This window comes from Zalophus californianus, chromosome 9 (genome assembly GCF_009762305.2).
Source record: "Zalophus californianus isolate mZalCal1 chromosome 9, mZalCal1.pri.v2, whole genome shotgun sequence".
NCBI classification, from domain to species: Eukaryota; Metazoa; Chordata; class Mammalia; order Carnivora; family Otariidae; genus Zalophus; species Zalophus californianus.
The window spans coordinates 108,652,534-108,667,072 of NC_045603.1; the positions used below are offsets into that span (position 1 = coordinate 108,652,534).

The window sequence follows — 14,539 nt, forward strand, 5'->3', positions numbered from 1 at the left end:
GAGGAAAAGGCTGTATTTGGATTATATTCTTCTTAGGCGAAGACAAAATTGTATTCTTTTTACAACATATGTTTTATCAGGACTGTGAAAGGTGGGAAACCTGTCAGATGAACCGGCAGTTGTATTTCTGTTGATAAAGCCAGATGTTTATAGTGATCTCCTTTAAAGTCCGGTTCAACTTGTCAAAAGACTACATGCCGTTTGTGGCTGCTTCTACACCATTCCCTATAACTCGGGTATTTTCCTTCTCCTGTGTTGCTTGTAATACTTTAACCTGTTTAGAGGCCCCTGACAATGGCTTTTGATACTGCTCTGAAACACTTAATGTATTTTTTCTAGTTCAACGGATGAGGTTTGGTAGGGGGTCACTGGTATAGTGTATGAACATATAAGGAATCACACATTTTTTTAGCATCAAAAAATTTCAGACCCCATTAGTGCCACCTCTGGTCTTATAGCTGAGGAGCCTGAGGCCTGAAGAGGGCACGGACATACCAGGCTGCCCGCTGTCCTGTTCTTAATGTGTGGTCCTAGGCATCTTGGGAAACACTCAGATCATTGCAAGGAGGCTGTTAGGGCAAGACTGTTTTTCAGAGTATTACCAAAATATGTGTTGTGTTTTTCACTGGGTTATCTTCTGCACCAGTGGTGCTCAGGCACTGATGGGTAAAATGCAGGCCCCTTGGCACAGATCAGGACATTGGCACCAAATGTATTTTTTACCCAACACACTCACACTTTAAAACACAAGCCATTTCCATCTGCTTTCCTTGGGAAAGCAGCAAAAATGATAGCTTTTACTAAATACTGGCCTTTGAGTATCCAGTTTAATTTTTGTGTGATTAAAATGGTAGGTAGGCATAAAGTATTTGTACATATTGAAGATCAGTGGTTGTCTTGAGAAAAACTTCTATGTGTGGTGGGCATTGTAAGAGGAGCCAGCCCCTTTTTAAGGCATATTCTTTTTTATTTTTATTTTTTAAGATTTTATTTATTTATTTGACAGAGAGATAGCGAGATCAGGAACACAAGCAAGGGGAGTGGGAGAGGGAGAAACGGGCTTCCCGCTGAACAGGGAGCCCGACGCAGGGCTCGATCCCAGGATCCTGGGATCATGACCTGAGCGGAAGGCAGACGCTTAACGACTGAGCCACCCAGGTGCCCTGAGCCAGCCCTTTTTTTAGTGGAACACAGTGTTTTCTTTTTTCTTTCTTTTTTCTCTTTTTATTTTTTTGAAAAAGGACAGAAAACTGTGGTTCTTCAGACTTTGATGTCTAGCAGAGTTTCTAGAAAATGAATGAAGTGAGCCTGTCACTACATGGCAAATACCGGACAGTATTTATTGCCAAAGAAAACACGCAAGCCTTCTAGTGAAAATTAGATTTTGGAAAACACAAGTTCTCCCACCATTTAATGACTTTTCTCATGAAATGGGTAGTGATATTCACATATGTGATTTTCTGATATGAAGAAATATATCAACCTTTTTAAGAGTGATATAAGCCAATAATATGTTCCAAATAGCTAATGTTACAGAATTTTTTGATGAGTAAAAGATCCAAAGTAAGACAGACAAATAGATTTTAATGTACAAAGAATGAGAAGTTTACATTCCATGTTGCAGCTAACCTTTGAGAAACTCTCATTTGTCAAGTTTTGGTGTGGTATCAAAGAAGAGTATCTACAGTTTTGGAAAGATTATTAAAATACTATTCCAGCTAAGTATTTGTGAAGTTGTTTTTTTCTTCGTATGCTTGTCATGTTGCAGCACATTGAAATCAGAAGTAGGGATAAGAATCCAGCTGTCATCTATCAAACAAAATGTAAAACAATGCTACTCTTCCACTAAATAAACTTTGTTTTATAAAATAGAATTTTCTGAAATTCTGTTGTTTAACATGTAAATGGGTTTATTATTTTTAAGTTAAAAGTGAATTAAGGAATAAATATTTAAATTGTTTTCATTTCCACTTCTAATATGGTAAACGTCCCTAGCTATACCCACATAAACAAAAGCTCTTTGAGGCCCTCAGTACATTTTAGAGTTAAAGAGTCCTGAGATCAAAATTTGACAAGCACTGGTCTAGGCTGGTCTCCTTTGGGGAGTACTTTATTATCTTATACATTGTACTTCTACTTAACCTGGAGGTTTTTCTTTCTTTAACACTTCTGAAATTGGGATGGCTGCTGTTTCAATCTAATATGCATAACTAACATTAATACTTCTTTAAGTCTCCAAAATCATATGTTGCTATTCGTTAAAAATCAGTGTATGATTTCTCAGTATATATAATTCTACTTAGAAAACAACAAATATTTTTCCTTTTACAAAATTGAGACTCACATTTTTATCTCCAAGTAGCTAGAAATGGAATTTGTTTTCCAATGAATTGCTGATTAATAGAACTAATTTCATCATTTGGGTAGTGAGTCAGCACTGACCCAGGCGCCAGGAAATTGTTCCTGAGCTCCTCCTGTCATCTCGCTGAGCCTCGGCTTACTCATCTGTGAGGTGAGTCACATGTTCCTCTGTTGTGATTAATGTAGAGTCTCATTAAAAAAAAAAAAAAGACTCATCATTGCAAGTTAAATCAGTGGTTCTAATCCAAGGTTACTTAGGTATGTGTATAAACTGGATAAAAATGCCTTATCGTTTTCATGCAACCATAAAACCAAGAAGAAATTATAAACCAATACAAATGCAAATCTCACACCATCAGTGTGTTGCTGAGTCTGAATCACAGGCACCATGAATGTAGACCAATGCTGTGTGGCCCGGGGGCTTTGCATTTGGACCTAGTGATGCTGCTGGTGTGCACTAGGATTCAGTTCTTTTAGCGCATTGAACTGCAAGAAAACCTTGATTTCAAGATCATTATGGTATCATTTGGCATTCTTTTATGAAGAACACATTGTTTACAAGAACACATTGTTTACTTTTTTAAATTGAGTTTTCTCATTAGCCTGGGACTCAAATCACCTTCCTGCGTGTGACTGTGAATAGAATTGTAAATATGTGGCCTTGAAATTGCATCAGGGTACTTGCTTACTAGGTAGTACAAGCAAAAGATCCAGACTATATTATTTCCTTTTATGGACATCACTAAAATGAAAACGGAAAGTGTAAGGTGCAAAGAACTGACAGGAAGGGCTGGCTGATAGCGCCTCTCCTGGGACATCTGTCACACTGCAGGTCCTATACTTGCTGCCCCAGTGCAGTGCCCCACATCTACCCAGAAGGCTCCGCCTGCACGGTCTGCAGTCCTTGCTGCACCTTATCTCCTTTCTAGCCCCCCCTTCCCCCCACACACCTTCAGTTTCATGAGTTACAGATACAAGAGGTGAAGGCTAATTATTTTTGTCTGTTTCAGACTAATAGATTAACACAGTGATCATGTCCCATCAGAAGATTCATCCTTATATGCAATTTATTTCTTCTGGGAAAAATTTTCAAAAGCAAGCATAAGAAGCTCTTTTCTTTTGTCTAAGCAAATTCAATGAAATTATATAGTTCCTGAATTTATTTTGGGGTGGAAATGTACTTTTATGTGATTGTTTTATTGTGGTCATTACTTCTGTTCCATTTTTAAAGACCATCTCTTGTGAGTAGTGCTGCTTTTAGATTTACACACAGATGCACACATACATGCTCACGTGCAGGCATGCGTGCACACACACAGAAGTTGAGGTGTGTAGAGTTCCTTAACAACTAAATAATCAACAGCCCAGTAACTGGAAAGCAACAGAACTCATATCCAAGAAGCAGTATTATAATTGGTCAGAACTGTTTTATTCTTTCCCCTCCTGTTTTTGCTTTTCTGCTAACATTTTTGATTTGATGAATCTAGGAACAGTTTTGTTATTTGGGAGGGAAGTCTTTTTTTATAGTAAGAGCATTGTAGTATTAATACACATAGATTCTTAGATGTATATTTTTGTGAACTTGTTTTGAGAATGACTATATAGTTCTTGGTGTGTTTTGTTTTTGGGTGCAATGTATAAGCAGTAAGGGCCATCACAAGTTTTTTACTTAAACTTAAAAATTGGAAATTATTCTTCTCTATAATTTTCATGTGTGTGTTTCTCCCAGCAAATTAAGATAACTACTAACAATATTAAATTAAATGTTCAGCATATCTTTTTCTGGTAATATTACCCAGGCTTTCTTATTATCAAATCCTCATGATGTAGAAGCACATGTTAAAAGCAATATTTTATTCATATGCTTCTGTTTCCTCTGATCATTTCTAATTTGCTTTAACATTTTGGAGACTATTGGATTGACAGTGGTTTAAAGATCACCCTCAGTATGTAGAGTCTGTTTTTAGTTGAGCATCCATCCTTTAGGATCTGTATAGCCATACGATTAATCAATTCATCAATGTTCCAAAAATGTTTTTCATAGAGTAAATCATGAGTTTATTCCACCATTAAAGCGTTTTGTCAGAAACTGTTTATTTGAGAGGATGAGAGGTGGGGGAAGGGGCAGAGGGAGAGGGAATGAGAGAATCTTAAGCAGCGCAGAGCCCCGCGTGGGGCTTAGTCTTAAGACCCTGAGATCATGACCTGAGCCAAAAACCAAGAGTCAGACACTTAACCGACTGAGCCACCTAGGCACCCTTTTTAGAGACTTTTTAGAAATATTTACCTTGCATTCTAGTTTTTGAAAACGGATTGTCTCTAACATTATTTATTTAGTTTTTAACATAATTTAAATTTTTCATCTTATATTTAATGTTTTTGAGTGATTTTGCTCAGTTGGTAAGTGGAGTTTTTGGTTTTGATTCCCAGTGTTACAGACTCCTGTGCTTTTGTTATCTCTGGTTTTATAGTTCTGTTCCTTCTCTGCTATATCAATGATTGTATCTGCTAAGATGTGCTCAGTGCTATTGATACAAATATTAACCTGAGTTTGTTAATGATTGTGTTATCACAGTTGCAAACAGACCCCTCTCTTAAGTGAATACAGTTGCTGAAACACTGTCTTTCATGTAATTGTGTATGTGGGTATATGCCAGATACCTGTATATTAGCATATTACTTTCAAGATTTCCATTATCTTAAGGATGAGAAATGTGTTTTTGCTCTATATTTTCTGATAGTACTTCTTTGAACAAGATAATTATCTTATTTAACAGAATTCTTTAATAGATGAGCCAAGAAATTTAGATTGTGTATTTTTAATCCCGACATGGTTAAAAGTTAGATAAAGTTTGTTCCATGGCTCACATCACTATTTCTACTTTAGAATATGTATGATATATATCTTTTAAAAGATTTATTTATTTATTTGAGAGAGAGAGTGCATGCATGAGCAAGAGGGGCAGAGGGAGAGAGACTCTCAAGCTGACTCCTCGCTCAGCAGAGTGGGGCTTGATCTCACAACCCTGAGATCACGACCTTAGCCGAAACCAAGAGTCCAACGCTGAATCAGCTGCGCCCCCCAGGTGCCCCTGTATATTGAGTATGCATGGAGTGTCAGGTACTGTTTTAAGCACTTCATCTCATTTTGTCCTCAAGATACCCTTATGGAAGAAGGAGGGTTTTATTGCGTAGGAAGAGACTAGAAGCAGAGTCTAGTTAGGCGACTTGCCCAGAACCAGACAGATACTAAGTTGGTGAAGCACAAATATGAGCCTGGGCAGTCTGACTCCAGAGCAGGTTATCCCATGCATACTACATTTCTTTTGCCATAAAGTGTTTTAAAGGAACTAATGGAATTTCTATTTAGAATGGTAACCCACTGTCACCTAAGTGTTACTCTAATCTTTTGGATTTCACTACCTTTATCCTAACATGTAGTTTTCAGACATTAGTTACCTTTTAAAAAATATAATGTTTTTTTGTATTTATAGATATGCCTCTTCATGTCCGACGAAGCAGTGACCCAGCTTTAATTGGCCTTTCAACTTCCATTAGTGATAATAATTTTTCTTCTGAAGAGCCTTCACGGAAAAATCCCACACGCTGGTCAACAACAGCTGGCTTCCTTAAGCAAAACACTGCTGGGAGCCCTAAAACCTGTGACAGGAAGGTAACCATTTCTATTTTGTGTCTTCTTAGTATCAATGATGAATGTCAGCTGCTGACTGGATCCTTTGCTTCTAGCCCATCTTCATTATGGCCCTTTGTGTGTGTGCGTATCACCTGCATCAAAGTTTAGATGACTTCTTATTTTATATTGCCCTTGCATTTTATGATAAAATTCATTCTAATAGATTTATTTATGTATCCGTTTTTTGAATAGATAATATATTTATGATTAAAAATGAAATCTTTTGACATGAAACGTGTACATGTAAAGTCCATCTCCTACTTTGTCTCCTAGTCACCTGTTTTCCTTCAGGGGTAATCCCCTTATTAGCCTTTTGCATGTACTTGCAAAGATATTTTCACATGTATTGGCAGATATTCCTGTTGGTTCATGAGGTACATTAAAGAAGTTATAGCATTATGGACTTCTAAGGATGAAAGTAGAATCCATAATCTATTCTATTGACAAATTTTTCTTCCTAGAGAAAGGAAGTATACTGCCTAGTCTTAATAACATTTTCTTCTTTGAGCTAATTTATTTCAGTCCATGACCTAATTTATTTAGTCTAAAAAAATAAACTTTATTTTTTTGAGCCCTTATCATCCCATTCTGTTATACCTCTAACCTTTTACTCAATGAGCTTTAAGCTGTGTTTGTCATTTTCACTGCTGAATCTGTAGAGTCTCAGTATTGAATGAATTAATATTTTTTTCAATGCAGACAGTAATTGAGCACCATGTGTATGTTGAACTATACTAATTACATATTAATATTAAAGTGAATATAGCTTAATATTTGATTTATCCTTTGCATTTATGTGAAAGTACCTGTTTTAATTTTTTTTTTTTTTACTTGTTGCATTTCTACAAACACTCTTTTGTAGTAGTTCATTTAAGGAAAAAAATACATAGAGCATCTAGAGTACCTTAACTAGGAAGAATCTACCAGGAAAAAACAGTGTGCTGTAGTCTCTGATTTTTTGGATTAAGAGTTTAACTGTTAGGCTTACTTTTCTGAAATATTTCATTACGTATTTGATGAGGAATCAAGTTGGAGTATCTTCTCATTGAGATTAGCTTGAAATTTTAGAATGCTTGATCATGAAGTAAACCATCCAAAGAAGCAGAATCCAGTTTATGAATAAGCCTCATGACAATTAATTTGTGTTCAGAATAGATTTAATTTACATGGATATTTAGAAGTGTATAAACAAGTAGAGTTGACAGTTTAAAAAAATCATAATTGAAAAGGTTTTCACATGGTTTAAGGATAGTGGGTCAGAAGTCATTGAGGTAATCAGGGTTTTCATTTTAATTCCTCCCACATCCTGGGTATGTGAGTCAGCTTCAGTTGCACAAAACAGAACCACAGTGGCTATTTTAAACATAAACACAAACAAACTTAATACTTAGAATTGGAATCTCAGAAAATCATTGGAGGAGCTTGAAGAGCAGGCTGTAGGCTGGACCTCCAAGGACTTTCTGAATAATGCAGTAGAGCACATCTTCCCAGGAGAGAAGTAAACTGAGATCCTTCCCCCTGTATCTGCCCATCTGATGCTAGTGCCCTGTCTCCAGTTGTGCTCACCTTGTCTCTTGTCACTTGTGAAGCTAGGACTGAAGCCAGAAATGCCTCAGCCAACTTGATCCTCTCCATCACCAGGCTTGCCCCTCACAACACAACAGCCCAGGACAATTCCCTCTTTCACAACCGTCATTTAAATGTCAGGCTCTTGTATGCAAATGTGCAGAATGCTGTTTTCCTCTAGATCCTTACGTGTAGGGGAGATTTAGGAAATGGACTTTGGCCTTCCAGCTGAGGCAGAGCGGGCCGCTGCCAGAGGCCTGTGGTACACACTGTCAATTAGTAACCTCACTGAGTGTTTTAAGTAACATGTATCTATCATTGTAACAAATTTGGGAAACTAGTGCAATACAAAATTAAATTATTTATAATGCTAAAATTTAGCAACACCTAGTGTTAAGATAATAAGGAATACACACACAGATGTACATACACATACTGTCACACACATATATGTACCCACACACAGCTGGAGTCATACTGTGTCAACACTTGCATCCTTATTATTTCTACTTTTTTTTCGTATCATAGGGATTTCCCCTGGTGTGAATTTTATTGGAAATATATATTTATCGGGGCAGGGGGCAGAGGGGGAGAGAGAGAGGGAATCTTAAACAGGCTCTATGCCCAGTGTGGAGCCCAACTTGGGGCTCAATCTCACAACCCCTGAGATCATGATCTGAACCAAAATCAAGAGTCAGACGCTTAACTGGCTGAGCCACCCAGGCACCGCCCCGAAAAATATTTTTAATGGATGCAGAATATCTCATTGTAAAATATACTTTATCATTCTCTTGTTGGACATTTATACTATTTTCATTTTTTTCACATAATAAATATAAGTGTTGCAAGACAAATTTGAATGTAGCTTTGTTTTAAAAATGGTTATTCAGGGGTACCTGGGTGGCTCAGTTGTTAAGCGTCTGCCTTCGGCTCAGGTCATGATCCCAGGGTCCTGGGATCAAGCCCGGCATCAGACTCCTTGCTCAGTGGGAAGCCTTCTTCTCCCTCTCCCACTCCCCTGCTTGTGTTCCCTCTCTTGCTCTCTCTGTCAAATAAATAAATAAATAAAATCTTTAAAAAAAAAAAGTTATTCATGGGCGCCTGGGTGGTTCAGTTGGTTAAGCAACTGCCTTTGGCTCAGGTCATGATTCTGGAGTCCCAGGATCTAGTCCCACATCGGGCTCCCTGCTCAGCGGGGAGTCTGCTTCTCCCTCTGACCTCTCCCCTCTCATGCTCTCCCTGTCTCATCCTCTCTCTCTCTCAAATAAATAAATAAAATCTTCTAAAAAAAATTAAAAAATGGTTATTCATTCAATAAGCTTTTTCCTATGTGGAACAGTTTTTAATGTAGCCAAATGCCCACAATTCCTCATAGGAAAGACCTTGATTTACCTCTACATCTTTAGATGAAATCATGTTTGCATACAACACACATAAAGGGTAATGTGTAATGAATTTGTCCTTTGAATTATCTTTGGCTTTACTTTTCAACTACCCATTTCCTAAGCTTGCTGTCAAAATTTTAAGCTGTTTGTATTAAAATCTGAGAGATTTTCTTTTTTGTATGTGTATATTGCACTAAATGCTATCTTATTTTCATTTATAAAACGACTTCCTGTATTTTCAGCATTCAGAACGTGTACTTGGAGGAAAGTATACTTGCTGATCAGTATTAACTTGATTTACTTCTCTTGAGGCCATGAGAGCTTGCCTATGCTGGGCAATTTCAAGATGTTACACATTTTTATGAGTATGTAGTGGCTTAGGTTTTCTGTATAAATGCATTGAAATAAAGGAGTTAAGGATTCATAGTCTTGTGATGCATTGATCTCTAATAGTTAAAATTAAGTTGACATTCTTGTATAACTCATCAACATAGTTAAGTGACCACTATTCTTCTAAGTTGATAAGCAAAACAAACAGTTTTGGAATAATGTCACCAATTAGTTGAAATCTCTTATTTCTGAACTAGGCAGTTCCATTCAAGTATCTTGGAATGCTACCATGTTGAACTTGCTCCTGTGGCTCAAAACCAAAATGAGAGATGGAGTCTTCCCAGTTAATGTAGTCATTCCACTATTAAATTTAGAGGGCAATGTAGACAGATTCTGGTGCAACTAAACCAGGTGAGAGCCTGGAGAGACCAAGGGTTCTGTGGGCTTCTGTGGGCTTCTGTATTTCTTACAATTCTTCATTCTTTAATTTGGAAGTGAGATGTAGAATAGAAGATAGTCTTGGATTTTTTTTTCTTTTGTTTATTAACATATAATGTATTATTTGTTTCAGGGATACAGGTCTGTGATTCATCAGTCTTACACAATTCACAGCGCTCATCATTGCACATACCCTCCCCAATGTCCATCACCCAGCCACCCCATCCCTCCCACCCCCTCCACTCCAGCAACCCTCAGTTTGTTTCCTGAGATTAAGAATCTCTTATTGTTTGTCTCCCTCCCTGGTTTCGTCTGGTTTCATTTTTCCCTCCCTTCCCCTGTGAGAGTCTTGGCTCTTTAAAAAAGTTCGTTGGAACATTGACTCACTTCTGTTGCCCCGCATTTTGTGGCTGATTGCTTTTTCAACTCTCTTAGCGAACATTTTGCTCACACTTAATATGGAAAGTATATTGCTAGAAAATGTATTTTCATTTGAGATTTTACACGTGCTTAATATTTCATCTTTGGAAAGAGTATTTCAATCACTGTGAACACTTAAATCATTTTGCCACCTCTTTGGTCATCCTTATTAAGTCATTGTCCCTGCAAATAAAGTCTAACTAGTATGTGGAGAGCATTTGATTCATTCCATCAAGAACAATGTATTGAGGCACTTACCAGAATCAGCCAACCATGAAGTTTCAAGGATAAAGTCTGTGCATTATTTCATTGTGCACTGGTTGTAAGCCATTATTCCTTTCCCCCAAAGACCAAGAGCTGTTACTTTTCTAAGTTATCTGCCCCTTTCATCGACCCCCCTTCCCTTGCCCCACCAAATAAAATTTACATGGGTAGCTAAAAACAAAGGTAGCATTAAGAACGTATCTTGATGTTAGGGTAAAGGGAAGAAAGTAATAAGAGAACGTGTTATATTAGCATCAGTATCTTGTACATTTTTATTTTTAAAAGTTCTTTTTTTATTTTTTCAAAGAATTTATTTATTTATGTGTCAGAGAGAGAAAGAGTGCACAAGCAAGGGGAGTGGCAGGCAGAGGGAGAAGCCGACTCTCCGATGAGCAGGGAGCCTGAGCAGGGAGCCTGACGTGGGACTCGATCCCAGGACCCTAGAATCATGACCTGAGCCGAAGGCAGACGCTTACCCGACTGAGCCACCCAGGCATCCCTATTTTTAAAAGTTCTTAAAAAGAGACCTTAGAATATTTCTGACACCCTGGATTTAATATTTCTCTTTGATTTAGTTGCTTGACATGTTTGGTATCTTTCCAATACTCCTCATATATACAAGCTCTTGGAAGAGTTGCTGTCTTAATTATGTCTTTGTCATCTTTCTGTTCATTAGAAGAGTTATGAGATCTTTCTTCTAACTTTAGAAAAATATTTATATGAACATTTCTGTAGTATATTTTAAGATTCCTCAAATAGTCTTTTTCTTATAATACTACTATTTGCTCTTTGCATTTATAAAGTATTGAAAAGTATAAAGAAGCAAGTAAATAATTTGGAATTGTGTAGATGAGTAATATTGACAGTTTGGTGTATTAACTTGGGACTCTGGAGCATAGTTCTGTGTATCTGGTGGCTGTCCTTATTACCAGTGGGGAATCATCGAATGAGTATAGTTTAATTTCCTGACTTTTTACCTAATTTTGTCTTATATTGAGAGCATTTTCCCATGTCTCATAAATATAGATAGCTTGCATAATGTTCTTTTATGTACTGATTTTTTTTTTATAGTTGGTGTTTATTCATTTTATTTGGTGATTTTCCTGTTGCTTGACATTTATACTTTGCCAGGTTTTTTTTTTTGCTCTAATAAGTAACCTTTAGAAGTACCCTTCAGAAAATATCCTTATATATTAATTTCTGTTGACATCTCTGATTATTTTCTTAGAACAGATTCCTGAAGTAGACTTATTTGACCAAGGAAATGGATATTTTTAAAGCTATGATAATTGTTTCACATAAGTTCACGACTAATAAAGAGGAAGGTGCTTATGTTGTATAAAGCACTGTGAGAAGTCCCCGATGGAGTGAGCTCTGGGATGAGGGGGAGAATAAAGAGAACAAAGAAGCAAGTGGTACCGTTCCTGAGTTCTGGGGCGTACTGTCTTCCTGTACAGTTTAATGTCTCCCGTTTGGCTCTGCATTAGAATCACCTGTGAACTTTTAAAAGACGAAATACACTTGTTAACAGTGGATTCATTTACCTGTTTCAGGAGATTTGTGTGTTTATTTAAAGCTGCTTTACTGATTTCAGGGCAGGGTTTGTTTTTGTTTTTGTTTGTTTTTAGAACTGAAAAGGAAAAAGAAAAGTGTGCTTGTTTGCCTGTTAAGAGAGGGTAAATAAGAGTATTATGGTTATTTTGAAATGTCTTCTTTTAGGCTAATTTTTCTATCATAGCAGAATAAAATCTGGAACATTTACCATATTTGGTTTTGTGATATTTTACTTCTCATACTTAGATTGCTCAAATTTATAATTTTCAATTGAAAGTCCATTAAGAGTTTTTTTGAGTTATAACGACCTGCTGGGCTATTGGATCCTATCCTGTAAATGACAAACTGGAATAGGACATATCTTTTCTAAATAGAAGCTCTGATACAAATAATGTACCTGTCTGTTGTTCCTTGCCATATTGTCCTCCACCCCCAGTGTTAGTTTAAAGTGCATTTGAATACATCGGGTCAAGACACCATATTCTCTTTATCATGTGTGAAGTCACCAGTGCTAATTCAGACACAAGGAACTTCCAGAAAATGCGTACTTCTTGTTTTATTCAGAGTCAGAAAATTTGGCGGTTGCTGTGCTGACAGTATACTAGCAGTTAACATTGGCTCCTACTTCATGGTACTCTAAAGTAGCTGCTTGCTTGCTTGCTCATTCATTCATTCATTCATTCATTCATTCATTTTTTATAGAGTTGTGGTCTGTGTTTACCTATTTGTTTGCTTCCTCATCCCTTTCTTAACCATTTGGCTTCTGAGTCTCTGCTTCTCCTTTATGCTTTGTTTTGGATAAGGCCAGTCATATTGGCAAATTTGAGTAGGCTATTTTATTTTCAAGCTAGTGCGTTTGACCAGTTGGCTATTGAAAAACGTTGTCTGTCTTTTGTTATTTATGAGCCAGTCATAGGTGTTAGCTAGTTACAGTAATCATCTAAAAACCTCAGAGGATGAGCTGAGATCATTCCCTAAAACCACATGTTTCCTCTGTGAGAATCCTGTAGCTGTGTTTAATTTTCTGGGGCATTAGCTTCAAGGGAGATCCAGCTGAGACTTAGATGTTAGACTATTCTACAGCAACATTTGTATTTCCCGTTAAAGGCCTCTGAAACTATAAATTTCACCCTTCCATTTTGCATATTAAAGATCTTCATTTGATTGCAGTACAGTTGTGTGCTTTTAGTAAGTGGTGGTTATAATCATTTCTACAATAGGCTAGCTTCAACTGCCAAGCTCACCTAGTTGGAGTTGTTAATAACCTAGTCTCATCTATTTCTGTGCCACATGTAGGAATATAGTCTGTCTTCACTTGCTTTGAATATTATAATTTGTGTTCAAAGTTATAAAATCCTAAGGTGCTATTGAGAAAATTTTTGAGACTGGATGTGTGGTATTTTTAGAGTTCACAAACCATTCCAGAAATATAAACCAAAGTAATGTCAAAATCTTTATTGAGCAGTCTCAAAGTTACATAGAGAGGGAAATGAATATGTTACACCTGTTTTTCTTGACTTGGGGGGAGAACTCAGAAAACTGAGAATGACATCGATTGAATTATATTGAACAAACATTTGCATGGCTTTTATACACTGAAAAATATTTTGGCCTTGGGGCGCCTGGGTGGCTCAGTTGTTAAGTGTCTGCCTTTGGCTCAGGTCATGATCCCGGGGTCCTGGGATCAAGCCCCGCATCGGGCTTCCTGCTCTGCGGGAAGCCTGCTTCTCCCTCTCCCACTCCCCCTGCTTGTGTTCCTTCTCTCACTGTGTTTCTCTGTCAAATAAATAAATAAAATCTTTTAAAAAAAATATTTTGGCCTTATTTCATCTTTTTACTTGATTTTTGTTTTTAATTTTTGATACTTTAGCTTATAAACCTACTTCCTTCAAGTCACAAAGTTAGATGTAGTCACTTCATGTCCTCGTGTTAACAAGAAAAGTAGAAGATGGGACTGCTCAGGACTAGAGCCACCTGCTGCTTGCATTCTAGCTGGACTGGCAACCTTGGTTGTAATTTGCATGGCTTCCAGGTCTGCCTTTGGAGAAGTGCATTTCAGTCAAGGTGTTTTAGAGTGTGGGGGTAGAAGTGGTTCCCATCTATCTCATCTCTAAACTGTATCGTTTTGAGGTTTTGAGGTTTTTGGCATAGTTATGGCATTAACTATGCCATATTTTCACGTAATCATCGCCAAGTTGTTTTGAGGACTTCTTGCCAAACACTGTGCTTGGTGTGTTACATGTTATATCTCATTTAATCCCCCTCTACTGTTTATTGTTGGTGTTCCCATTTTATTGATGAAGAGGTAAAACCTTCAAGAGTTTAAATAGGTCACCTAATAGTTAAACCAACTGTTAAGTGATAAAATTGTGATGTGAATCTAGATTTTGCAGTTTCAAATTCTGTGCTTTTGACAGATATCCTACCCACATCCCAACGTGCTTACAGACTTTATACATTGCCCAATTATTTAAAAAAATTTTTTTATTTGTTAAAGATTTTACTCGTTTATGCCCAGTGTTCATTT

At 37.1% G+C, this 14,539-nt stretch overlaps 1 protein-coding gene across 9 annotated transcripts in view; it reads left to right on the forward strand.

Annotated features, from left to right (window-relative positions):
* The window catches only part of PARD3 (par-3 family cell polarity regulator), a 646,927-nt gene that overhangs the window by 295,304 nt on the left and 337,084 nt on the right, over positions 1-14,539 (forward strand). For all 9 annotated transcript variants that reach the window (XM_027592712.2, XM_027592716.2, XM_027592715.2 and 6 more), the window contains exon 4: positions 5,856-6,034. In XM_027592712.2, coding sequence (XP_027448513.2) covers positions 5,856-6,034 — 179 coding nt within the window. The remainder of the gene's footprint in view (positions 1-5,855; positions 6,035-14,539) is intronic.